The sequence below is a fragment of the Lonchura striata genome, chromosome 13 (genome assembly GCF_050655825.1).
Source record: "Lonchura striata isolate lonStrDom1 chromosome 13, ASM5065582v1, whole genome shotgun sequence".
Classification (NCBI taxonomy): domain Eukaryota; kingdom Metazoa; phylum Chordata; class Aves; order Passeriformes; family Estrildidae; genus Lonchura; species Lonchura striata.
The window spans coordinates 19,012,866-19,039,176 of NC_140715.1; the positions used below are offsets into that span (position 1 = coordinate 19,012,866).

The 26,311-nt window shown below is 54.9% G+C and overlaps 1 protein-coding gene across 7 annotated transcripts; it reads right to left on the minus strand.

Moving 5' to 3' along the window:
* Positions 1 to 258: 258 nt before the first annotated feature.
* Positions 259 to 24,054, minus strand: SH3TC2 (SH3 domain and tetratricopeptide repeats 2). 7 transcript variants are annotated; one of them, XM_077786645.2, is made up of 19 exons: positions 22,902 to 24,054; positions 20,106 to 21,200; positions 19,196 to 19,354; positions 17,672 to 17,776; positions 17,326 to 17,453; positions 16,818 to 16,923; positions 16,393 to 16,536; positions 15,404 to 15,605; positions 14,847 to 14,920; positions 13,916 to 14,111; positions 11,920 to 12,056; positions 11,166 to 11,207; positions 9,193 to 10,899; positions 8,918 to 9,098; positions 7,171 to 7,321; positions 6,622 to 6,744; positions 5,404 to 5,554; positions 4,376 to 4,572; positions 259 to 4,166 (listed from the first exon to the last, which is right to left on the minus strand). In XM_077786645.2, the coding sequence occupies exons 2-19, from the start codon at positions 20,932 to 20,934 to the stop codon at positions 3,975 to 3,977; spliced, it is 4,824 nt and encodes a 1,607-aa protein (XP_077642771.2). In that variant the 5' UTR covers positions 20,935 to 21,200; positions 22,902 to 24,054; the 3' UTR covers positions 259 to 3,974. The 7 variants fall into 7 exon arrangements, with proteins under 7 accessions (XP_077642771.2, XP_085447701.1, XP_085447704.1 ...); XM_085591575.1 differs by having other exon boundaries at positions 19,223 to 19,354; positions 22,902 to 24,053; XM_085591578.1 differs by having other exon boundaries at positions 20,817 to 21,200; positions 22,902 to 24,040.
* Positions 24,055 to 26,311: the final 2,257 nt, after the last annotated feature.

The window sequence follows — 26,311 nt, forward strand, 5'->3', positions numbered from 1 at the left end:
GGCCTGTTCCTGGAGTTTCCAACACTGCAGGAATTCCAGGCTTGTTCCTAGAGTTTGCAGCACTGCAGGAATTCCAGGCTTGTTCCTGGAGTTTGCAGCACTGCAGGAATTCCAGGCTTGTTCCTGGAGTTTTCATCCCAGCACACCCCAGTGCACAGAGTTTCTTTCAGCCCCTGCAGCCACAGTTGGTGACTCCTGGCTCTGGCTCAGCCTCCTCCCGTACATATTTATGAGCCCAATTATCACTGAACAAGCAGGTTGCTGTGCAAATAAATGATTTTTAATCTAAATTACCCAGTTTACACACTCCCCCCAGCTCTGCTTAGCAGAACAGCTGGTGTTTACCAACTCCTCATTACCCATCCAGGCAACAGCAGGAGAGGCTGCCCAGAGAGGAGCAGCCACCTCTGAACCAGCTGAGCTCCAGGTTCATCCCTGCCTCAGCCTCGCTGCTCCTCCACGTCAGGTCTCTCATCCAGCCCAGTTTGCACCACTGTGCCATGAAGGAATGATGAAAAAATGCCTCCTGGTAACAACTGTTATTGTTGGATGCTGTGTTTCTGCAGAAATGAATTATTTCCATGAAAATCCAAATATATCCAGCTCTCTGTCCATATCTGTATTCCCATTTATCAGCATTTCCTTTCTCCCCATTCCACGGGAGGCTCACACCTGAGCTCAGATGATGCAGGAATTATTCCTGTGCTATTTCCACTGCCCAACAACGAACAGATGGGAGAGAAATCCCTCCCCTCGTTATTCCAGGCCTTAATCAGCCCCCGGAGGCATCAAAGCACGGGATCACAGTGGCAGGACTGGGAGTGCTGGTGCCTGGAAGGCCAAGCTGGGGAAGGACCAAATCCAAGCAGGGATGCTCCTGCAGCTCCTGGCAGCCTCTGGAAGCGCTGGGAAGGAAGGAGCTGCTCCGAGCAGCTCGTGCTGCTGCACGTGCCTCCCTCCAGGCCTATTTCCAGCCTGTCTGGCTGCAGGGAGAGAGGAAAACTCCTGGCCTGGGCATGGAACAGGCAGTCACATGTGGCTGGGGAAGGAGTCACAAGCCACAGCACCGCTGGTGTCAGAGGAGATTTGATCCATCCCTTCCCTTTCCCCTATTTCTGCCTCCGGCGGTGCCAGGCAGGGCGCTGGTGGTCGATGTTTTCTGCAGGATAATTCCCACATTCCTTCTCAATTCCCAGAGCTTTCTCCTGGAGCAGCAGCAGAGCCCTGGCCAGGCTCTGCACCCCTCAGGTGTCCCACAGAATGCCCCAGGAACGAGGGCCAACATCCCCATCCTGGGCAGGGTGGAGGATGACAGGAGCTGCAGGAGCTGAGCCACCACCTGGTGACCTCCTCTGGCACAAAGTCCCCACATTTCTCTGCCCACAAAACTGGCTGGAGGGATGGAATATCCTCATCTTTCCTTGGGCACCGACCCAGGAATTGGTACACATGAACAACAGCTTTAAATTTCACTGTATTGTGAATTTTAATTAGCCTTGGCCCCTCTGAGCTCTCATCCCAGTGCATCACAGCATGTGGGAGGGACAGGGAAAATTATATTTACAGGATGCTCCCAAGGAGGAAGACCTTTTCCACCTTCAGGCACCACAAATTTGTTTTGCTGTGATTTAAGGAGGACACCTTTGGTTCCAAAGCAGCTCCGGAGTCGCTGTGAATCAGAACATTTCTGATGTTTGCCTGCTGGAGCTGGGCTGAGTCAGACACTGAGCCTGTGTTTAAACAAAACCCTCAGGGCTTCCAGAGCCACCGAGCTCCTCTCCACACCCTGATTTCCAACTGTCCATCTTCCCCCTGGCACAGAGGAGTGAGACCCTGCTTTTCCCCGGGTGTGAAAAGATCCAGAGGGTGTCAAGGGGTCGGAATGATCCTTACAGACCACCTAGACCAACAAAAAAAAAAGGAGAACTGACTGAAAAGCTGCAGGAAGCATCCTGGCATGGCGAGCAGCAGGCACCTGCACTGGATCAGGATCAGGCAGCCCATCGGGTGCCCTGGGGCAGGAAGGTTTTGGGGAGCCCCGAGCTCACTGGATTTCACCCCAGGGGAGATTCCCCTGCCCCAGGCTGGGTGTGAGGCTGCCCGGCAGCAATGCTCGGTAAACACGCAGTAAATAATCATTGCCCCGGTGACGAACGCCTCGAAGGGATTGGAAGAGGAAGCTGAAGCAGGGAGGAAATAAATATTCTGCATTGAAGCAAGCCAGGCAGGGCAGCACGGGCAGGAGGGACTGGGAGCTGGGTCTGGCTGGGAGGCCCAGATGGCCACAGGTTGCCAAAGCAAAGAGATCAGCTGGGAAAACCTCTCCTCCTTCCCTGTGCTCCAGAAAGCCCAGCTCGGGGTTTGCAGGTGTGAAAAATGCATATTTTGTGTATTTTATGATTGGCTTTTGGCAAATGTTACAATGAATATTATATGTGCCATGTTAGAAAGTTGTGCTGTATTAGTTCTCTTGAGTGGCGTGTTAAATTGTGAAAAACGCACACTTCATCACTGGCTTTTCACAAATATTATATGTGTAACGTTAGAAAGTTGTGCTGTATTAATTCTCTTAAGTAGTGTGTTAAATACAGTTTTAGGTTACAACATAATGTTAAATAGAAAGTCTGCGATATAGGATTTGTTACAAGCTCAAGCAGGAAGATGAGATAATCAAGAAACTCTTCACACAGAGATGGCAGCAAAGGGGGCCCACAAAAAGTTCCTGCCTCCTTATCAGAAAAGACAAACATTATTCCACCTTCTCTCCATCTTTTTGGAACCACCAAGATAAAGGAGAAGAAGTTGACAAAATCCAGAAAAGTTCTTAATTTGGAAAAAATTTATGCATCATGTATGAGATATATGAATGTCAAACCATGACAATGAATATGCAACAGGCTGTTGCTTTTAGGGTTATTCCTTTGTTCACAAGAGATGTTTTTTTGTGACTTAGTGTCCGAGAGCATCCGGACATCCGTAATTCTTTGCTTTTTATTGTCCTGTCATTGTCCTAACTCTAAACTTTATTACTCTAATCGTATTACTATTTTTACAACCATTTTATTATTATGAAACTTTTAACATTTTAAAAACCGAGTGATTGGCGTTTTTCACACAGGGAAGCCGCTCCCGCTGCAAAAATGAGCATTTATTGCTCTCTGGTGGCCAGTCTGGCTGAGCTGCAGAGCCGGGAATTCCTGCCATGAGCCCGGGAGAACAGCTCCGCTTGGAAAATCCCTCCGAGCTGATCGAGCCCCTCCATTCCCCCAGCACCAAACCGCGTCCCCAAATGCCACATCTGCGTTTTGGCACCTCCAGGGATGGGGCTCCAGCAGCTCCCGTTCCTCCGCTCCTTTCCTGTGCTGCTGCACCCAGGGTTGGGTGGCAGGGCTGGGGTGAGGTGGGCTCTGCCTCCCCCTGAGCAGGTTTTTTCTGCCCCCAGATGAGGCTGGACCAGCCCCTTTATTCCTCCTCATTTCCCTAATTCTGTCCCTCACTGCCAAAAGCTTTGGTGGTGTTTTTTTACAGGAGAAGGTTTGGCAGAGGTGTCACCACAGAGCTCGTGGAGCAGAGCGGATGAGGATAAAAACCAGGTGTAAATAAAGGAGTTGCTATTTCCGACACCTTTGGGTTGGGCTGAGCTGCTGCAGGACGTGGGACAGCTGTGGGGACAAGCAGCACTCCCCATCCCCATCCCGGGCAGGGCACTTCTGAACCCCCCAGGAGCTCTGCCCTGCTGCACCCCAGCTCCAGCCCCGCTGCTGGGGCCTCATCCTGCCCTGGCTGTGCCACCTCTGCCCTGGGCACTGCCCTGCTCCGGAAAAACAAGGGACAGGAGCCCAAATGCTTGGGAGGAGCAGCCCAGACCCTTCCAGCTCCTCAGGACATGGTGCAGGACCTCTCCTGGGCCGCTCCTGGAGGGCACACGGACCCTGCTGGGTGGCTGCACTGGTGTCCCCAGGGTGGCACACGGGTCACACCACGCGCCCACCTTGGCTCAGCCACCGGGGCCGGTCCGTGGCACAGCCTGGCGTGCCCTCAGGTCCCCCCGGGGCTCCGGGGATGGCACCCAGCTTGGCACGGAGCTGGGCTTGCAGCTCCTGGTCTCCCAGCTCGGCGGCTGCGGCGAGGGCCAGCTGGAAGTAGGAGGCTGCATCCTCTTCATCCTGAGCAGAGAGCAGGGCACAGGCGTTAGGGAGGACCTCAGGAGGGAGCTGGGGCAGAGCCTGGGGGGTCCAGGCAGGACCTGATTTCACTGGAATGCTGCTAAGTGCCAGTACTTCTTTCCAAATTACCTTCCCCCCTTCAAAGGCAGAAGATGCGACCTCCACCCTCAGCTCTCGGTCCAAGCAGCACGGGAGGGCTCCTTGCTCACCTTCAGCTTGTGCAGGGCCAGCTTGCCCAGGTGCCAGTAGACCTTGCAGTAGTACAGGGCCTCTGCTGAGCCCTGCAGCACGGGGGGACGCATGGCCAGGGTCTTCAGGTAACAATCCTCGGCCATCTCGTGCATGTGCAGCAAGTCATAGGCTGTGGCCAGGCGGTGGAAGGCAACCAGCTCCTGCAGCTGATCTCCTGGAAAAGAGAGGTGGGATCAACCAGCTCCTGCAGCTGATCCCCTGGAAAAGAGAGGAGTGGGATCAACCAGCTCCTGCAGCTGATCCCCTGCAAGAGAGAGGTGGGATCAACCAGCTCCTGCAGCTGATCTCCTGGAAAAGAGAGGAGTGGGATCAACCAGCTCCTGCAGCTGATCCCCTGGAAAAGAGAGGAGCAGGATCAAGCAGCTCCTGCAGCTGATCTCCTGGAAAAGAGAGATGGGATCAACCAGTTCCTGCCATGCATCCCCTGGCAAAGTTGCTGATCCAGCTCAATCCATCCCCAGCTCTGCTGAGCCACTTTGGATGCGTTTTCTCAGCAGCCTGTGGGCACGGATACTCTGAGAGACAACAGAGCCATGGGCAGGGTGGTTGATTGGCCCAGAGTATCATTCAGCCAGGGGATTATTTTTTGGGTGGTAGAAGGGGCTGTTACAAGACTGGTCCCATCCCAGACATTTAAGCTGGCATTTTGCCCATCCAAGCTATTTCTGTAATGGGGAGGGGTGAGGTTTTTAGCAGAGCCAGGGCAGAGAGGAACTGCTGAGTCCTGTGTTTTCACCAGACTTCCTGTGCTCTGGGGTAACAAAAACCCTCTGCTGTCACACAGCTGACAAAAAGGGAAGTGGCCTTAAAAAGATGTCTTGACTTTGGGTAAGAGTAGGTCCAAGCAGTGTTAGGAAAGCAGGAGAGCCCTTTTTCACATGGATCTTGTTCTCATCCACAAGATTCTCTGGCTTCCTCCAAATAATCACGCACTCCCCAGTAACTCCCAGTAACTCCCAGTAACTTTTGGGTGTAAATCACTCACCGACCCTGAGGCTGAGCCTGGCTGCCAGCGTGGCAAACTCCAGAGCCTTCTCGTAGCCCTGCAGGCTGATCTGCAGCTCTGCCAGTTTATTGAACAGCCGCAGCTCTGTCTGGGTGGCCTTGAGCTTCCTGGCCAAGGGCACAGCACCTCCCTAAGGAGAGGGAATGGTGAGTTCAGGATGTTCCTGGAGGGGTCAGCACTGCCTGAGAGGGGTGGCAGAGCAGCAGGACAAGGGGCAAAGAAGGGGATGGGCACTGCAGGTTTAGGTTTTAGTCCCTTCTTTCCATTGAAAATGAGTTTTAAATTCCAGAGCGTGGCTCTCAAAGCCTGAGCCTCACATCTCTGCCCTTCCTTGGGTGTGGGAATCCAGAATTTCCATCTGGCTGCCCTGGCAGGTCTGGGACCCTGGCAGGGGTCAGGAACCCCCTGGACAGAGCCCCCAGAGACACTGGCTGTGATCTCTGCCCATGGAAAAGAGTTTTCAATCTTACAGGATCAATTACCAGCTCTGAGTGTTTGATATAAATAATAATTAAGTGTGTCACGGGTGCAAAAGTAAAATTTTAGGATTATAGATGAGGGGTCCAAAGGGGACAAGCTGGAGGAAATTGGGTGTGCCTTGTCCTTTTTCTCCTTCTTCATGCCCTCCATGTCTCACTGTGGTGTTGGCATTTTTCTGTTGGTTCAGGCTGGGGACACACTGTCCAACGTAGGTGACAGATATTGGCACGTTCTTGTAAATGCAGCCCAGGGAGTTTCTGGTATTTAATGTTTGTCACATCCCACTGAGGGCAGAGCCCCACACGCTGCCCTGCAGGACAGAGCTGGGCAGGGCAGCAGAACATGTTAGAGATAAACAGAATAAACAACCTTGGAACCAGCACAGATTAATTACAACTTCTTCTTTGGCAGGGGAGCTTACAGACAGAGACTTTCTACAATTTCAGAATCATCAATACCTCAGATTCTGACACTTGGGTGCCTGGAATTCTGACTGGGTGCACCCAGGAGTGACCAGCTCACACTCAACAGCACCAGGATTTGTAATGGAAGGAGCCCATTCCCAATCCCAAACAATCTCTGGGTTTTTTGCAAACCTGTGCTCCTGGCACCCTCAGGATCACCCCATCCCTCTCCACCCTCCATCCTTGGGACAAAGCCCCCCCAGCCAGCACCCTGTGGGGACACAGGGACAGAAATGCTCCGAGGGCTCCATACCCTGTAAAACTCCACTGCCTGGGCCCTGTTCCGGCTGCCGTTGAAGAAGGTGTCACCTGCTTTCTCATAAAGATCCATGGCCAAGGTGAGGTTGTCCCCTTTCAGAGCAGTCTGGATGGCTGCCTGGAAGGAAAAAGGGGCTGGAGTGACATTTGGAAAGGCAGAGACATTGATGTGATTAAATAAACCCCAGATTTTAGGAGCTTCTCTTCCACTTTGCAGCTCAGCTGATAAAGTAATGCTGGAGATGGAGAGGTGCCAGAAGTCTTTAACTCCAAGGACTTCCCTGGCATTTATCCCTTATTTATGGATATTTCAATGGGAACTGCTCACTTGGCACCTCCTGCTTCTTTTGGCACTCCCATGTCACTTTCTGACTCAATGAATTCACTTCTTTTCACCCCAAAATCCTCTAAACTCAGTGGATGGAAAGAAAGAGAGGAAATTCAGGGTAAGGCAAGAGCTCCTCGTTCCAGCAGCAGCTTTGCAGTGCTCAGAACTTTCCCTCCCAGGTTTCCCAGCCCCAAAAGGAGCTGCCCAGCTCCATACCTGGAAGTACATTTCCACCAGCTCGTCCTCCTGCAGGAGATAATAGAGTTTTCCTGCCTGCAGCCAGGCCTCTGCTGCCTTCGCAGCCTCCTCGAGGTCGATGAAGATCCTCAGGCTCTGCTTGGTGCAGTCCAGGGATTGTCTCAAAGCCCTGTGGTGGCAACAGGCAAAAAGCCACCTCAGAGAAGTCACAGAGATGTCCCCGGGCCACCTCCCCATGGCACTGACCCCCTGCCCTCTCCTCCTGTAGCTACCAAAGGACATTCTCAGCTCTGAGCAATGTGTCCTGGTAGGATCACGGACTTCTCCCTGCTTTAATGCCCAGGTTTATTGGGTATTTGGCCACCTTAGGACAATTCAGGACACCAGTGGTCCCACTCAGGCTGCTCCTCATCCCTGGGTGATTAAGAGGGCTTCATCCAGGTCGCCTACAAACCAAATCTGCCCCCCTAAACCGAGTTCCAAAGTCACTCCCAGCTCCACATGGGAGCACGGGCAGGGAATGCTTGTACTTACATCTCCCAGACAGCACCTGGCACCCAAACCCACCCCTTTGCCTGGTGTTTGTCCCTCGTGCAGCCATGGAGAGAGCTCTGGCTCCACGTCCAAGCCCCTTTTCCAGCCCCTGGTCATTGGAGCACCCAGGGCCAGCTGGTGGGATGAGCCAGAGGGCTGGACACAGGGAGAGCCAGCAGTGTCCAGGGCAGATTTTTTTTGCTTGGTGTCTCTCCTGCTGGCAAGCTGGCCCCAGGGAATGGGGTGCTTTGTGATCCTAAATAACACCACTCACATGACAGGCATCTGCTCCCTAAATACCTTCCCCCTGCACTCACCGTGCCCTGGCTGGGGAGGTGAACATCCCAGCTGGGGACAACCCTGCCCATTTGTCCTTCTGGGGCTGGGAACTGGCTCTCCACTCTTTGATCTGATTGCCTTCAAGATGTATGGCCTGTCCCAGCCCTCTCCCTCTCCCTCTCCCTCTCCCTCTCCCTCTCCCTCTCCCTCTCCCTCTCCCTCTCCCTCTCCCTCTCCCTCTCCCTCTCCCTCTCCCTCTCCCTCTCCCTCTCCCTCTCCCTCTCCCTCTCCCTCTCCCTCTCCCTCTCCCTCTCCCTCTCCCTCTCCCTCTCCCTCTCCCTCTCCCTCTCCTCTCCTCTCCTCTCCTCTCCTCTCCTCTCCTCTCCTCTCCTCTCCTCTCCTCTCCTCTCCTCTCCTCTCCTCTCCTCTCCTCTCCTTCTCCTCTCCTCTCCTCTCTCATCCTGCAGTGTTAGGCAGGAGATTAAAGGTGAGCTGATACCAGGTTTTAAGCACCTCCTGTGGGTTTTAAGCACCTCCTGTGGGTTTTAATTCCCTCCCTGGGGACAGTATCACAGCAGATACAGGAACGGCAGCCTTGGCAGCTTGAGGCTGCACCCAGACTTGCTCCAAGAGCAGATAAGGAGCCTGTTCTTGCTGGGCAGTGCTGATTAATCATTGGGATAAGCTTCCAAAGGAAGCAATGAATTCCCTGTCACCCTGCTGAAGGCTGGATGTGTCCTGGAAAACTTTGTTTGGCCAGATTCCAGCTCTGTCTGGGACAATGTTTGCCCAGCTCTGGTTGACATTGAGCTGCTCCTTCCCAGGGCACAGCTGACGGCTCATAAATCTCAGAGCCAGAACTGTGGGGCAGACGGAGCCACCACACCCTGCCCGAGGCACACCCCGGCAAAGGCACTGCACTCTGGCAGCGTGGCACAGCCCCAGGACTCACTCAGCTGTGCCCACAGCCTGGTAGAGCTGGCTGAGAGCCTGCCTGGCACTGGCCTCCAGCTCCCTGTCCTGCAGCTGCCGTGCCAGGGACGCCCAGTGCTCATGGTAGGTGATGCTGGCCTGCAGGTCGGGGCACACTCGGCTGTAGAAGTGGCACAGACGCTCCGTGGCGTGCAGCTGACCTGTGTGGCACAGGGACGGGGACAAGGACAGCTCAGGGCACAGCGCTGGGCACCTGGCGGGGCTGAGCGCCGCCCGGCTGCCCTCTGTACTCACTCCTCAGGTTCTGCCACTTCAGGCCAAACCCCAGCGCCAGCTCGTAGCAGAGTTTGGCATCTCCCACCCTCTGCCTGTCCAGCATGGCCTGTGCCAGCCACAGCAGCACCTGTGCCAGCTCCGTGTCCAGCTCGTGCTGGCTCTGGAGCTCGGCGTAGAGCCGCACCGACCACAGCAGGTAGAGCTCGGCCAGCTGGGCGGCCCCGCACGAGAGGCTCAGCTGGCCCAGGTTAGCCAGGGCCACGGCCTGGTTCCTCCTGCTGCCCGTCTCCTTGGCCTTGTGCAGGGCCCTCAGGAAGTTCTCTGCGGCCTCCTGGACGCGGCCCTGGGCCGCGAGGGCCATGGCCAGCAGGTTGTGCACGGCCCCGCCGGGCGTCTCGCAGGCCGCGCCGCGCAGCGAGCGCAGCAGCCGCCGCAGCACGTCCCCGGCAGCGCCCGGCCGCTGCTGCAGCAGGAGCACCCAGCCCAAGGCCAGCGAGGACTCCAAGGCCTCCTCCTCGCCCAGCTGCCTGCCCAGGGCCGCCGCCCTGGCCGCGTAGCCAGCGGCCCCGTCCAGCAGCCCGTGCTGGAGGCACGTCCTGCAGAGCACGGCGCAGAGCGTCCTCTGCATGGGCACCGCCCTGCCCTCGCAGCAGAACCGCAGCGCCTGCGCCAGGTACGGGCAGGCCAGCGCTGGCATGCTGCTCCCGTCCGGCTGCTGCCGCCCCAGGAGCTTGGAAGCGTTTTGGAGGATGAAGCCAGCTCTCCAGATGGGGCTCGGTGTCCCCTTGGTGCCGCTGGGAGCAAAGGACCTGACGGAGGCCAGCGCGATGTTCGGCAGGCACTTCTTGGCATAGAGGTAGCCCAAGGTGGCGGTGGCATCCAGTGGCCCAGCACGGGTGCCTGGGCTGAGCCAGGCGCTGCTGAGGCACTGGAGGTGCTCCAAAAAGGGCAGCACCTCCTCGGTTCTGCCCAGCTGCAGGAAGAGCTTGGCAATGAGGAAGCAGACCCGGGCCTCCAGCGGAGCGTTGCCCACAGCGATGGATTCCCTCAGGATGTAGGTGAGGAGCTCCAGCTCGTTCTCCGAGCTGAAGGAGCGGCCAGGCAGGCACACGAGCAGCGTCACCGTCTTCCCCAGCAGTGAGGAGAACTTGTGCTTCATGTTCTGCTTCAGGTAGATGGAGGCGAGGCTGACGTGCAGCGCTGCCAGCAGGGGCAGGTCCCCAAAGCCCCTGTCCAGGACACTCATGGCTTCCTCAAAGTACACCCGGGCCTGGGAGAACTTGACCCTTTTGATGCAGAGCTTCCCCAAGAGGAAACAGAGCCTGACGTGAGCCCAAACTGAACGAGTCCTCTTGGCCCAGTTCCGGGAAGTCTCGAGGTACAGGACCAGTTCATCCTCATCAGAGAAACCATAAAAAGTGGAGTGGAGAAAGGAAAAGCTGAGATCATAAAAGCTTTGAAAACTGGGCACAAAACTGTCTTGGTTGAGGAAGGTCAATATGGGGTCAAAGACATCAGCATCCTCCATGTGTCCAGCATTGAGGTCGATGAAGAATTTGGGATAATCCAAGTCGTCCAGCTTCTCCAGGAGAACATCGTCCAGGGTGGTAGGGGCTGTTTCACTGCCCGGGCTGGACAGCTCTGAGGTGCTGCTGGTAGCCCAGTCATTGATTTCCTCCCAAGACTGGAGCACTTGGATTTCTCTACTGCCATGGAGAGCAGCCTCTGGAAGGGACAGGGAAAGCACAGTGGGATCAAGAAGAAATGTTCCCTGTGGCTGCCCCACCCCTGGAAGTGTCCAAGGCCAGGTTGGACAGGGCTTGGAGAAACCTGGGATAGTGGAAGGTGTCCCTGACCATGGCAGAGGGTGGGGCTGGATGGCCCTTAAGGTTTCTCCCAACCGAAACCATTCTCTGATGTTTCCTCCCGTCCAAATTCACCCTCAAAAGCCACCACCAAAGCCTCCCCCTCTGTCCCCTCCTCATACTCACCTGGTGGCACTTGTGGGAACGCGGCTGTGGCTTCAAAACCAGCTGTGCAAAGAGACAAAGAGAAAACAAAACCCCAAACCCTTGGTCAGTGTCAATGTGCAGGAATCAGCTGAAGCCCCAAAGCCACCCAGCCAGAACAGAGGAAGTGAGAGCCCCCAAAAACCCTGACCCTGGTCCTTCAGGCCAGGCTCAGTGCAGAGCAGCATCTGCCAGGGTGAAGCCCAGCTCGGGAGCTGCCCTGGTAGCAGAGAAGGTCCCTGCAGACTCCAGCATGGCAGGGCCACCTCCCGAGGTCACCTCCAGCCTCCATCACCAGGCTGAGCACGGGTTTGTGCTGCCTCCACCCCAGAGGTTGCCTCCATGGCACTGCCATGATCGTGGGGCTCTCTGACGCTGTTGAGGCAGGTCGGTGTGAAATGACTCCAGATCAGGAGGTGAGAAATAAAACTCTGATTTATTTCAAACACACCTCTCTTTTTATAGAGAGCTTCATCCAGACCAATTCTATTGGTCCTGAAGTGAAAACATCTTACACCATTGGTGTGTAGTGAATGATGCACAGTGGCAGAACCTATCTACAAACAATGTGAACAACAAGAGAGATAAAGAATTATTTACATTCTTTCCCAACTGTTTCCCAGGCTTCTGCCTGGTTAGAAACTTTCATTTTCTCTCTGACTGAACTGAGAATACCCCCAGCACTCCAGGCACACGGGGATGCAGGGACTGGGATATGAGGAGAGGGGACACTCACCCAGCCTGTACACAGAGGTGATGTCCGTGTGTGCCAGGTCCCCCAGCAGGGTGGCAAAGTGCTGCTCGTCACCATTGCAGGGGAGGTGCAGCACTGGGGACTTCTCCTCTTCGCTCAGAAACACAAAGCCCTTTCCCCTGGGGTGGGGCAGGAGAAAAGAGTTAGCGTGTCACCAGCCCCTGGCACTGCAGCTGGCCCGTGGGGTGGGGTGGGATGGGAAGGGAAGGGAAGGGATGGGAAGGGAAGGGAAGTTTTTCCATCTCTTCTCTTCCTCCCACCACAGACATTATGTTGTAGATGAACACAGGATTTTGGACACCTTCCCTGTGGGAGTCCAGGGCTTCCGTCTGGCTGCCCTGGCAGGTCTGGGACCCTGGCTGGGGTCAGGAACCCCCTGGACAGAGCCCCCAGAGACACTGGCTGTGATCTCTGCCCATGGAAAAGAGTTTTCAATCTTACAGGATCAATTACCAGCTCTGAGTGGTTGATATCAGTAATAATTAAATGTGGCATGGGTGCAGAAGTAAAATTTTAGGATTCTAGATGAGGGGTCCAAAGGGGACAAGATGGAGGAAATTGGGTGTGCCTTGTCCTTTTTCTCCTTCTTCCTGCCCTCCATGTCTCACTGTGGTGTTGGCATTTTTCTGTTGGTTCAGGCTGGGGACACACTGTCCAACGGAGGTGACAGATATTGGCACGTTATTGTAAATCCAGCCCAGGGAGTTTCTGGTATTTAATGTTTGTCACATCCCACTGAGGGCAGAGCCCCACACGCTGCCCTGCAGGACAGAGCTGGGCAGGGCAGCAGAACATGTGAGAGATAAACAGAATAAACAACCTGGAACCAGCACAGACCAATTATGGCTTCTGCTTTGGCAGCGGGGCTGAAAATCAGAGACTTTTCACAATCTCAGAATCATCAATACCACAGGTTCTGACACTTCCCCATCCCTTCTGTTCCATGAAGGAGCAGAAAGGCCCCACAGGAAAGGACCTATTGGTCTTTTTTGGAGTCCAGAAGCCACAGGATACCACCTGATTGTTGTCTTGTTCTTTTGAGAGTTTGAAAGGTTTTTTTTTAAAGTTCTTATACATTTTGATATTTACATATTTTAACTGAGTTTTTTCACACATGTTCATGTAAATAATGATTGTTTTGTATGTTTTTTTGTGAGTAGAGAAAATTGATAAACTGTTGGTCTGACCAGTGTGGTTGGAGAGGTGGCAGTTTCACCCTCCAACACACTGTCATTTTTACTAATGTATATATAGTGGAGTCAAAAAAAAAAAAGTTAGCTTTTTAAAGTTCTTTTTCTTTCCTTTTACTAGCCTGCTACTGTGAATTATTTTGTGTCACAGTGTGACACCTGATCTGCTCTGTCCCTTCTGGAGTGTCAGAGAAAAGTGCTACACCTCACCCAGAGTGACTCTGAGAGGGGAAAGCCCAGCAGACCTCGGTTAAAGCCTTTCCTCCTACACAGACTCTTGGAGAAGCCTTTTGGGATGGGCATGGAATGGAAGCCACCAACAGAGACAGCCGCTGGGTCAGGGTGGCATTTACCACCCTCCCTCCCTGGACAGCTCGTGCTGTGTCCTTGGGAGGGTTTGGAATTCTGCTCTGCACCAGTTCTGCCTCCAAACCCAGGGCAAGATTTGTTTCCTTGGCAGGGAATTCTCTCCCCACCCTTGCCAGGCTCCCAGCCCCTCAGAGCTACAAACTGAAGACATTTCTAGGACAAACTGGGAAGCCAGCTTGCAGGAAGCCAGATTAGCCCAGGGCTGGATCTGTTCCTCTCCAAGAATCACCTGAGGCAGGTGAAATGCAATTTCTTTGGGCTGTGGCAGAGCCTGGCCAAAGCTTCTGCTCACAGCTCAAACCCACCCTCTGTGAAGGTCCTGCAGAGGAAATCACCTGCCCTAGGCTCTCACACAGCCTTGAGGTGGGATTTGGAGCCTCCCCTCCCTTTTCTCCAGAACTGAATTGAAATGAACTCACAGAGGTTCGCAAGCCTCGGGATTTACGTGTCGGGTGGGAACGAAGCCAATGCTCCTGGTGCTGAGGGATCTGCCCACAAACCAGGGCAGCCCAGGGATGAAGAAACCAATGATTTCTATAGGATCTCCTCTGGAGAAGCTCAGCTCATCCCACGCTGCTCCTCTGTGGTCCTTGGTGGCAATGCACCTGCCTCTGACTGGGAAACCAAGGCAAAAAAAGGAATTTTGGTGGGATCCCTGCTAAAACCTCCTCACTGGAAAAGACCTGGGCAGGGAGAGGCCATGATTCCAGCTGGAGAGGGCGGCCTCTCTCTCCCCTAAGATTTAAATGTGATCTCGGATCCAGCTCTCTGCCATTTCTCCTTGAGAAGTGGATTATAATACAAAATAAAAGAGGGATGGATAAACTCCACACCTCTGCGAGCTGCAGCCTGGAAGGTGACTGGAAATACGAATTTTCACAGACACTGCCCTATCTCAGCTCTGCTAGGAGTGAAATCCTGGACAGTGAAAACATCCATCCCTCCGTGACAAAGTCACACCTGCAGGGACCTCCTGTGTCCAGCTTGCTCTGAACTGGGCTGGGGTTAAGGGCGGTGGTGGGCACAGGTTTCGTGTGAGCACAAGGTGAGAACCTCATGATTTGAAACCTGACTTCTGAAAGAATTAAAAGAAACATAAAATTGACGTGGGACAGGGAAAGGTCAGTGGCAGAAGGGTGTCACCAGCAGCTCTCTGCTCCTTGTGTTCCTCAGAACGTGGTTTTCAACTTCTGATCTGCATTCCAGAGTCCAGAGATGCAGCATTCCCTTAGAGCTGCTCCAGTGGGTGCAGTCCCAGAACAACAAATGGGATTGTGCTCATTTTTGGCCCAACCTGGGTTTTGGGACATGCCCAGCCCTGGGACACTGCCTTGCACAGGTGTCACTCACCAATGGCCCGAGAGCTTGTCCTACTGATCTCCTGGGAGAGGCCAAAACTCACAGCATAACTCCTCAGGAACCACCTGCAAGGCAAAAGGGACCCTCACTGCTCCTCTGTGAGCACCTCAGGCCAGCCCAGGGATGGTGTCACACCACTGGGGAGGAGCAGGATAAATTTGCCATCTTTCTCCAAGTAAAAGGCTCAGCCGGGTGACCGGTGTGAAGCCCCACTCTGGCTGGCATTGCCTGACTTTTTTCTGCCACTTCTTCATCTGTTAATCAGAGATAATCTCATGTATGGCCTCAATCAATAGCTTACAAAAAGCACATCTGAACAAAAAAACACATCTGAAGTAGGAGCATGTCCTTGCTGTGTCCCATGGACAGCACCTGCACTGATTCCAGTCTTTATGCCTAACGTGGATCCTCCTGGAAATATCCTCACGGAATTGTGAGGCTCTTGCCCTCTGCCAGGGTCAAGAGGATTTTCCCAGCCAGCCTTGGTGCCAGTCATACATCAGGATCAGGAAAGAATCCTGGCCTGAGCCCGTTAATTCACCACTTACTGGTAAAAGGGGTGAGGTATTGGCTCCAGAGCTGTCACGGGCACCACGCCTCGCTGCCCCGTCAGCAGGGACATCCCTTCCCACTTGGAATCCTGCCCAATGCTCTTCACATGGACCAGCTCGTTCCTGCAGAGCTGCAGACCCTCCTCTCCCTCCTGCTCCACCTTGCAGACGCCAGGCACCGCCCTGCAGAAAAAGTTCCCTGCAGAGGGAGAGTCCGAGGCTGGAGCAGCATCGGGGGCTCCAGCACAGCCCTGCTGGAGGATTCCCAGGAATTCCCCACGTGTGCATTCCTGTTGGAACTCCAAATGTCCCTCAGACATTTTTAGAGGTTCCAGGCCTTGGTCAGAAGCATTTGAGACCCTGGCAGGCAGCTGCAAACAGCTGGGATTTTGGGTTTGAACCATGGAATGAGTTACCAACTTTGGAGGTGGAACAAGCAGTCACAAAGGGCTAGATAGTATAGTAAAAGTAGTTACAAAGTAGAGGGGGAAATTGTTTAGTGTTGTACAGGGGGATTTTAGCACCTCTACAGGTGGGTTTTTACTTTGTACATGGGGGTCAGAAGTTCTAAGATGGAGGAAAGTGGGCTGATCCTGTTCTTCCTCCTTCTTCTTCCTCACCTCCATGTTCTTGGTGCTGTTGGCACTCACAGATTGGTTTAGAGTAGAAAAGCACCTTGTAACATAGGTAGTAGGTATTGGGGGGAAACTGTAAACATATAACACATAATATATCATATAAAAGATAGCAGCAGCCCTGGGCAGGGGGAGAGAAGAAGAAGACAGCAGACAGTGAGGGTGTCAGGAGTGTGTGACCCAACAGCTTCAGCCCAAGAAGAAAATCCTTTAGATAACTTGCAATAAACTGCCTTGAGACCAAACATCAGAGACTGCTGAGCCTTTCTTTGGAAGCTCGGGTTGGAGGAGAGACTTTTCCACCACACGACCCCTGACCAAGCCCGGGGTTCTCTCACATTCCCATCACACCTTCCTGCAGCAGCAGATCCATGTAGATGGTGGCCAGGTGCTCCTCATCCACGGTGACCCTGAGCTCCGTGTCCTCCACCAGGGCACAGTCCAGCCAGAACTCCTGGGCAAGGAGCAGCTGCTCCAGGCAGGTCCCCACGTACCCTGAGAAGCCAAGAGGGGGATCAGGATCAGCACCTCCTTCCCAAGAGCAGGAAGGCTCTTGGGGATTTCCAAGTGTCAGGCAAAAGCTTCTAATTTTGTCTCCAAAATTTCCTAAATTCTGATTCTCTCTGATCCAAACAGAGATTTCATAAACAACAGATTGCAAAGTTTTCTAATTAATTTCTCACTGTCCACCCTGAACATTACAGCTCTGCAGTGTCAGGCAATGCCTTGTCCAAAATCCCTCCTCACACTGCCTGTTGAGACCATGGAAACATTACCTAAAGTCAGGTAGGTGGAAAACTTCCAGACTTCCTCCAGGGTTTTGAAGGTGAGGAGGAAGCGATCCTCGTGTGCCTGCGTGCACACCAGCCTGGCTGACAGCTCCTGCACGGGGGACACGAAGCAGCATCAGGGCACACTCCTGGAGCCTTGAGTTCCAGCAGGGAAGCAGAGTTCAGGCCAGGCATCCTCTCTGCAGCTGGGATTTGTTTATATCAAACCCAGCCTGAGAACTCTGAGCCTGTCCGGAGCTGTCACCTCCAGCAGGGACACGGGTTTGGTGATCCCAGCCCTGGGAATTCCTGGTTGTTTAGGCTCAGCTCCCCCAAAACTACACAAGGCTCAGCTTTGCCTCTCATTTGCCATCAAGTTCATCTTCCCCATCATTCCAGTCCCCTCCAGAGTGCCCTGCAGCGGCCTTGGAGGAGCTCCTCAGCTGGCTTTGGTACCCCAGCACACTTGCCACCACTCCAGGAGCATTTCAGCCTGCTGGCACGGTGTTTGTACCTTGAACAGGGCACAGACACTTCTGTCATCGCTCTCCAGAGCCCACAGCTTCTTCCTGGCAGCTTCCTGGAGCTGGGAATTGCGGCAGCGGCAGGAGCGGCTCTCCACGGAGAAGGAGAGCGAGAGCTCTTGGGAGGGAAGGGAGGAGGATGAAAGGGGAGGAGAAGGAGCTCCGTGGCACCCAGAGCCACCCCTGCCACCCAGAGCCACCCCTGCCACCCTGCCAGGGCCACCAGATCCTCCAGGCTGGCTGTGATGCTCACACCACACAAACCCAGCCCGTCGTCGTCCTTCAGCCACCAAGGTGAGACCCGAAATCTGTGAGGTGCCCCAGGCAGCTCCTTACCTGGGGAGAAGGTGTCCCTGAGAGCCAGCAGCAGCACGGAGGGGTCTGGGGAGCCGTGTCCTGCCTCGGCAGCGGGGCTGCTCTGCTCCTCCAGCCCAGCCTTGCCTGGAGAGGGGGGACACAGCAGAGCAGCTGGGAGATGCTGTGGCAGAGCTCTTGGAGGTGCTGCCCCAGCTGAGAGCTCCTGGGAGCACAGCCCTGCACAGCTGGCTGGGGAACCAGCCTGAAGTCATGCTCCAGGTTGGAGAGATCCGTGGGATCTAACTCCATCACTCCCTTCATGCTGGGCTTTTTTTCCAGCACTGGAGTGAGGATTTTTCCCTCCTTTCTCCTGGCCAGACCCTCAGATGAGCAGATCTTTTAGAAGGTGAATCCCCAGCAGAGATTTTTTTTTTTTTTTTTTGGAGGCCTCAACTGCCCAGCACAGGAGAGCCGAGGCCTTGCAAAACTCTTTGTTCAAAAATGTGAAAATCAAAATGAGATTTTCTCCCCTGGCTGCTCTGCTGGGTATCCAAAATCCAAGCAGCATTCTCCCTGCTCCACACATCATCAGCTATTGCCATAAAGGATTCAGAGCCTGCAACTTGAGCTGCTAATTATGTTAATGAAAGCTGAGGCACACAAAACTCCATCCCTGCTCTTCCACAGCTGCATTAGCAGTGGAGGGATAACCAGATTAAACCCCAATTTTGGTCAGTAATCAGAGTAGATTTTTAAGATAAACATGTACCTGGAGATGTGGAGCTGGAATGTGCAGCAGCTTTTTAAAGTCACTTCTTTGGCCAGAAATCTGCTCTACAGTACTTTTTACTGAGCCAGCTTTGCCAGCCACTCAAATAAATTGGTATTTGCATGCAGAAATAAATAGAATTCTTATGAAGAGAAATAGAATTCTTATGTAGAGAAATAGAATTCTTATGTAGAGCTAGCAAGTAGAAAAGAGCAGCCCAGGGCTGGACAGGTCATGAGTAAGTTTTGCTTTGAAAGAAAAGGCTCCACATTTAACAAAGTCTTAACAAAGTTTCATGTGGCAGCTCCGTCCCCTCCACACGAGGAGATGGAGAAGGGGAAGTGAAAAGAGGCAGAGGCAGAACTAAATGTGAGCTGGCTCCTGCCCCTGCTCCACTCCTCGCTGCCTTCCCCCTCTCTCCGTGCCCAGCACACCCTGGCAGGGCCTGGGGTGAGTGCCTGGTGCCATTCCCTGGGGATGGGATGGGATGGGATGGGATGGGATGGGATGGGATGGGATGGGATGGGATGGGATGGGATGGGATGGGATGGGATGGGATGGGATGGGATGGGGATGGGTCCCTGGTGCCATTCCCTAGGGATGGGTCCCTGATGTCATTCCCTGGAGATGGGGAGGGGTCCCTAATGCCATGCCCTGGGGAAGTGTCCCTGGTGCCATTCCTTGGGGCTGGCTACCCAATGCCATGCCCTGGGGATAGAGATGGGGATGGGTCCCTGATGCCATGCCCTGTGGCTGGGTCCCTGATGCAATTCCCTGGGGATGGGGCTGGGTACCTGGTGCCATGCCCTGGGGACGGGTACCTGGTGCCATGCCCTGTGGCAGTGTCCCCGCTGCCGTGGCCGTGTCCCTCCAGCATTGTCCCCGGCAGTGCAGGCGCTCCCCGCGGGGCAGGAGCTCGGGGCAGCGGGGCCAGCAGGACTCACACTCCTCACCTGGGGAACACGGAGGGGGGGCAGAGGTGTCCAGATCCCTGGCAAGGCTCTCCCTGCCTGACAGGCATCCCTGGGATGTGCCACTTCTGCCAGCAGCAGGACAGGGCCTGTCCATGTGTCCCCGGAGCCAGGAAGGGGCTGGGGCTCCCTCTGGTTGCTCTCACGGGTTCAGTGTTTATTTTCATTGGAGCCAGGCTCAGAAAGGGAACTGGGATCTGTTTTTTTCAAAGGACCAATTGAAACTGCAGCTGGGGAGTCGTTCCCAGCCGTGCCAGTGACTCACTGATCTCCTCAGTGCCAAAATATTTTGTAGCAGTGGGCAGGAACAGCTCCAGCCCTGGGTCCCAGCACTCAGGGCTGCACTCCTGGCTCCAGGGCTGGCTCCTCCAGGCACCTTCTGGCCCTGCTGGGGCACACGTGGCCACGGTGGCTGGCCCTGGGCCACGTCCCTCCTCCAGCTCACTGGGACACGCTGCAATGGGAACGGTGCCCTGGGGGATGCCAGCACCCCACGGGTGTGCTTGGAGAGCTCCTGGGCAGGGAGGGGGACAACCAACAACATGGGAATAAACCATCCCCAGCGCCATCCTGGCCAAAACCTCCTGCATCACTCCCCACACACCCCAATCCAAGAGGAGGGAGCACCAGGAGCCATCCCAGAGGAAAGGCAAGCAGCCAGAGGGGCCAGTGCCCACTGTCAGAGTGTCCCCAGGGGTCCCAGCCCATGGCAGGAGCCCCACCGGCACCTTACCTGTGCATCCCAGCGCCAGGTCCTGGTGCCAGGGGGTCCCCAGGCAGCAGCCCATGCGTGCAGTGGCACGGGCAGAGGGCTGGCAGAGGGCTGGCAGGGGCAGGGCTGCTCGCTGCCCGCCCGGCCCTGCGGCTGGGCATGGCCACAATGCACAATGTCCCCTTTGAGCGGGCACTGGCACAGCGGGGGCGGCGGGCACGGGCTCAGGGAGGGCTTGGGACGGAGTCACTGCATCAGTCAGGTTTGGAAAGGCCTTTGAGGTCCTCAGGTCTGGTACAGAACTAACACTGCCAAGGCCACCACCAAACCGTGTCCCTGAGCGCCACATCTGTATCTTAGGAATGGGCACTCCACCATGTCCTGGGCGGGCTGTGCCAGTGCTTGCCGAGCCTTTCCATGGAGAAATTTTCCCTGATACCCAACCCAAACCCTCCCTGGTGCAATCTGGGGCCGTTCCCTCTGCTCCTGTCCCTGTTCCCTGGAGCAGAGCCCGAATTCCCGGCTGTCCCCTCCTGGCAGGAGCTGTGCAGAGCCAAAGGTCCCCCTGAGCTCCTTTGCTGCACTCTGCCTCCGGGAGGGCAGCGCCCATCCCACATGGCACATTCCTGGCATTCCTCCCGGGGAGGTGGGCTCTGCCAAGCCTGCCCCAGCTCCCGGCTGCTCCCTCCAAGCTGATCTCCCCCATTGCCAGGGGCAGAGCTGCTCCCTCACCTGCGGGGATGTGCCCATCCAGCATCCTCCATGCGGGGCTGGCTGCGGTCCTGCAGCTCCTTCCTGCCCGCTGCTTCTCCCGTGTCACCCTGGGGGCAGCTGGCAGCACCACGGGCATCCCTGCCAGCTAAAATCCAGCTGAGTTCTGCAGCCCGGGCACTGCGGGCACCCCCGGGGGCAGCGCTGTCCCAGCTCCACACCCAACAGCAGCGGGAAGGGCTTGGCTGCTGGGCAGGATCCCTTGGGCATCCCAGGATCAGGGTGAGCCTCCTTCCCTCCTCGCTCCCATCCTCGGAGCTTCCCCAGCCCTCGGGCCTGGGATTTGAGGGTTCACGGGGCTGTGGGTGGTCTGCAGAGCATCTTTGGGCAACAGCAACACAGCCCCTGCAAAATAAAACCCAAAAGGCTTTAGGGAGACAACTTTCAGGCTGGGAGGGGTTTTTATTCCAGCAATCACCCAGTGCCACCACTGCAGGGGTTTGTGTGCTGGGGTTGCTCCAGGAACATTGCTGCCTCTCCCAGGCTGCATCCCCAGCCCTGGCAGTGCCTTGAACTTCTCCAGAGTAGGGAATAATTAATCCAGGGAGTGACTGAGGCCAGGATTTGCAGGCTGGGAGGGGTTTTAGGGATGGGTTTTTATTCCAGTGCCACCACTGCAGGGGTTTGTGTGCTGGGGTTGCTCCAGGAGCACTGCAGCCTCTCCCAGGCTGCGTCCCCAGCCCTGGCAGTGCCTTGAGCTTCTCCAGAGTAGGGAATAATTAATCCAGGGAATGATTGAGGCCAGGCTGGATGAGGCTCTGAGCACACTGGTGCAGCGGAAGGTGTTCCTGCCCACGAGCAGAGGTAAATTTTCAAGTCCTTTTTGACCCAAACCTGAGGGTGTCTACGACTCCATGACCCAGAGAGGGAATTTCTCACCAGACTATTGCCACGCCTGGCACAACTGCAGAGCAACAGCCAGCTGTGGGAAGGGCAGGATGGAACCCACCTGCGGGGAGCTGGTGGCAGCTTCCCCACGAAAGGGAAGCCAAAGAAAGCCTCTGCAGGGAGGGCTGCACCCAGGGCACACTGCCTGTGAGTTTGAGGGCTCTGAGCTGGGTGTTCCCTGGGGGCTCCCCTGGGAGGGGAGATCTCTTGGAGCAGTTCTGTGTCAGGAACAAGAGACTCGTTGGGCTTTTTTTGGGTTTTAGCTTTTGTTTATTGTTATCTTATCAAAACTTTAGCACGCTGTCTGCGCCAGACTTTGTGTGCGGGAAAACAGCACAAAAATGGCCAACAATCTTTTCTTATACAGCTTTTTAAGTGTAATCAAAAACTAAGTTGCCCAATTAAGAACTGACACTTAATTATTTTCCTTTTTAATATTTTAAACACAAATGTCTTCCTTTGTGGTTGTGAAATGTCTTTTTGTTTTTAAGTCTTCCTTGACAACTTAGCAACCAAACCAATCCCTGTGCAAGCAAAGATGTCAAATCCTGTTTGACCTGAGCTGGAATTTGCCTTTTGGTCAGCAAGCTGAAAACCTCTCACTCCACTTCCTACCCTTCTGCTTCCCAACAAATCCTGGATCTACCCTGGATCTCTGCTGAATCTCCCCTGAATCTCCCCTGGATCTCCCCTGGATCTCCCCTGAACCTCCCCTGGATCTCCCCTGGATCTCCCCATTGCTGCTGCTGCTGCAGCCTGGTCTCCCTGGAAAAGCCAGGGATAAATCTGGAATATTTCCTGGGATGTCAGCCTGTCCCAGAGCGGGTTCTCTGAGCCTGTGCCCGCTCTCCAGGGGCTCTGCTCCCTCTGCCATCCCGGTGCCATCCCCGCTCCCTCTGCCCTGGGCACGGAACGGGATGAGAGTGGCTTGGGGGACAGAGCTGCCACAACCCGCAGCTCTGCAGGGCTGCCACCAAACCCTTTCCCAAACCCAGCTCCGATTTCTCCCAAAGCCCCAAATCCTCCCGTCCCTGGCTGCCTGCGCATCCCCGAATTCCAGGCTGGAATTCCAGAGGCGCTGGATCGCTGCCGCCGCCTGCTCCAGCTGGCGGGGCCGGGCTGGGACACAGGGACAGCCCTGGGGACACACACACTGACCTGCTCCGGCTCCGCTTCCCTCCCGGAGAGCTCCTGCCGGCAATTCCAGCCTCTCCGAGCCCGGGGGATGCTGCGCTGCCGGGATGGAGCTGCCCGGGCTGCGGCCGTGTTTGCGAGCTGCCGCTCCCTCGCACGAGGGGAGGAATTCCTTCCGAGAGCTCCTTATCATCCTGGGAACCTCCGCTTCCCAGCAGAGGTCAATGAGTTACCCGGGGCCGGGCGATAAACGGCAGCTCGCCGGCTCCCGGAATTCCCGGGCGCCTCCTGCGCCCGGCTCCGCAGGGAACAATTCCAGGGGGGTTTGCCATGGGCACCCCGCGCCCGTCCCAGCGCCAGGAGCCGCCTCTCCCGGCCTCACCCGCGTCCTTCTCGGGGCTGCTGGACCTTCCGTGCCCTCGCCAATCCCGGGAGAGGCATTCCCCCCGGGAATTCCAGCTCCGACCCCCCTCCTTCCCTGGCAAAATGCAACTACAGGCGCAGAGAACAAGAGATCTGTGGACCCAGCAGTATTTGTGCATCCTGACTAAAGTCCACGGCAGGGGGAATCGCGGGGAGGTTTTTCCTCTTGGAAACGACGAACCAGTTACCATCAACCTTTCCCCATATTCCTGTTTCCTTCTGAAGTCGGTCGTTCCTTGGCAGGTTCAAAAACGAAGCCTCGTGGCTTTTCAGCTTGTTATTTCACGCTGGAGCTGAAAGCAAAGGAAGTCAGCCCAGACCCAGCTTCGCTGGAGGAAAAAAGCAAACAAAAAAAGATGAAAGGTTTCGTTTGAGGCCAAAGAAACTCTCGGTTCGTGGTTTGATCCTCTGGTACGGGTGGGGGCACCCACTTTGGTGTGAGAGGGAGCAGAGCTTTCCTTCCCTCCCTCTGAAATCCCAGTGGGGGAGAGCTGGAGCACAGGGACATTTCCTCATTCCCGAGGGACATTTCCTCAATTCCTCGGGGACATTTCCTCATTCCAGAGCTCTGCTTTTGCCGTCACCCTGCGCAGACGGGCACAGAGCAGCGATAAGCACCTGCCCCCTCCAGGTTTTCCAGGAATCCAGGACACCTCGGGCTGCTCACCTGGAGAACCTGCCTCATTTTCCCAATTTTTTGGCAGCTGGGGCACTGGGGAAGGGGAGTTCTTGCGTGGCTCAGGACACATGAAAATCTCAAGGCTTTCCCAGCCAAACTGGCATGGCCAGTTGTGGGTCTCAGATTCAGTCAAAGGAAGAAACGGAGAGTTTCTATCCAGGCAGAGGCCTGGGAAAGAATGTAAATAATTCTTTATCTCTCTTGTTTTTCACACTGTTTATAGTTAAGTTCTATCACTGTGCATCAAGCACTCTGCACCAATGGTGTGAGTAGTTTTCACTTCAGAACCAATGGATTCGGTCCTTGTGGAGCTCTGTATAAAAGAGTGATGTATTTTGAATAAATCGGAGTTTTACTCTCACAGCCTTCGGAATCAGAGTTCTCTTCATTCCCCTCCTGCCTCAACAGCGACAGCCAGTCTCTGAATGCAGCCAGGCTGGGCTGGATTTAAGTTCTTTCTCCTTGTTGATGGCTCTCCCTCAGGAGTTTTCTTCCACCTCCAAGCCCTTCTGACTTTTCCTAACCCAAAGCTGCTGCTGCTGCACTGGGAATTCTGCTCCATCCCACAGCGAAAGGGTTAAGAGGGCCCTGGGGCTGAACTGAGCTGAACTCAGCGCTTCGTGTTCAGAAATGCTGAGTCCTGCTTCTCTTGCATTGTTTTCAGCCAGGGGAGGAAATGAACCCTCCTGGAAAACTGGAAAACTGCAAAAATTTGGAATCTGTAAATATCAAAAACTGGAAAACTGGAAATCTGCAAAACTGCAAAACTGCAAAACCAGAAAACTGCAAAACCAGAAAAATAGAAAACTGGAAAACTGGAAATATGAAAATCCAGAAAACTGCAAAACTAGAAAACTGGAAAACCGGAAAATTGGAAAACTACAAAACTGCAAAACTAGAAAACTAGAAAACTGGAAAACTGGAAAATGGAAAACTGGAAATCTGAAAATCCAGAAAAACTGCAAAACTAGAAAACTGGAAAACTGGAAAATTGGAAAACTACAAAACTTCAAAACTACAAAGCTAGAAAACTTGAAAACTTGAAAATTGGAAAACTGGAAATCTGAAAATCTGGAAAACTGCAAAATTAGAAACCTGGAAAATTGGAAAATTGGAAAACTGGAAAATTGGAAAATTGGAAAACTAGAAAACTGGCAAACTGCAAAACCAGAAAACTGGCAAACTGTCTCTGTGTGTGTTGGATGGATCCGTGCAGTTCTGGAGGCTTTGCCACACCAGGAGCTGAGGTTTGAGGTCTCCTCCCTGGCACCAGGGTGTGAATCCCAGGAATCCTCCCTGCTCTGCCTGGCACCGTCACTGCAGGGATGCAGCCGTGCCCAGGCAGGGCAGATCCAGCTGTGCCCAGGCAGGGCAGCTCCAGCTGTGCCCCCCAAGCAGGGCAGCTCCAGCTGTGCCCAGGCAGGGCAGATCCAGCTGTGCCCCCAAGCAGGGCAGCTCCAGCTGTGCCCAGGCAGGGCCAGGGAAGTGAGGCCATGGATGAGGCAAGGGAAGGAGGGAGGACCAGAGGCAGGGTGCTGGCACTGCCCAGGCTCCCCAGGGATGGGCACAACCCTGAGGATGCCAGAGCTCCAGGAGGGTTTTGGACCACTCCAGGGATGCCAGGGTGGGATTTTGGGGCTGGGCAGGGTGAGGAGTTGATGTTCCCCCCTTGCACAGCCCCTGAATATCAGGCTGGCCCAGAGGTCTGAGGCTGTGAGGGGAGGAATATCAGGAGATGGCAAAGATCTCCAAAAGGGGCTCTTACCCCAGATATGTTGGTGCAGCTCTCTTTATTCTGTGGTGTCCAAGGGCAAAAGAGCAGAACAGGAATTGTCGGGGGTCTGTACAGACTTTGGGCAGGGTGGGCTTCCCTGGCTCTCCCCCAACCCCGTTGGGGCAGGAAGGAGGGTCCAGGGTGATCTGATCAGAGTCACAGGGTCCCGGGGAAGGGGCACAGAGTGCCCATGGGCTCACTTGCCAAGGAGTTGCACTGACGATCCCACAGCTCCTGCCAGCTCAGGATGTTCCCATATCCGTGCATTTCAGGCTGTGGGGTGCGTTCACCCTGCCCAGGGAGGGCAGAGCTGCTGCCATCATCCCCGAGGAGCCTGTCCTGAACTTTGCAAGGGGAATATCTGTCCCCGCGCCCGGTGGCCCCTCAGGGACATCGTGCCGTGTTTGGGGCTCGGTGTGGGGAGAGCTGCTGGCCTCAGCAGCCCAGCAGCGCTCGCTGCAGCCGGGCTCTCCCCGCCGGCTGGGAATGAATTGTCAGAGCCTTTAGATGGCAGCAGAACCGCTGCGCTCCTCCCAGCCCCGGCCAAACGGGACTGCA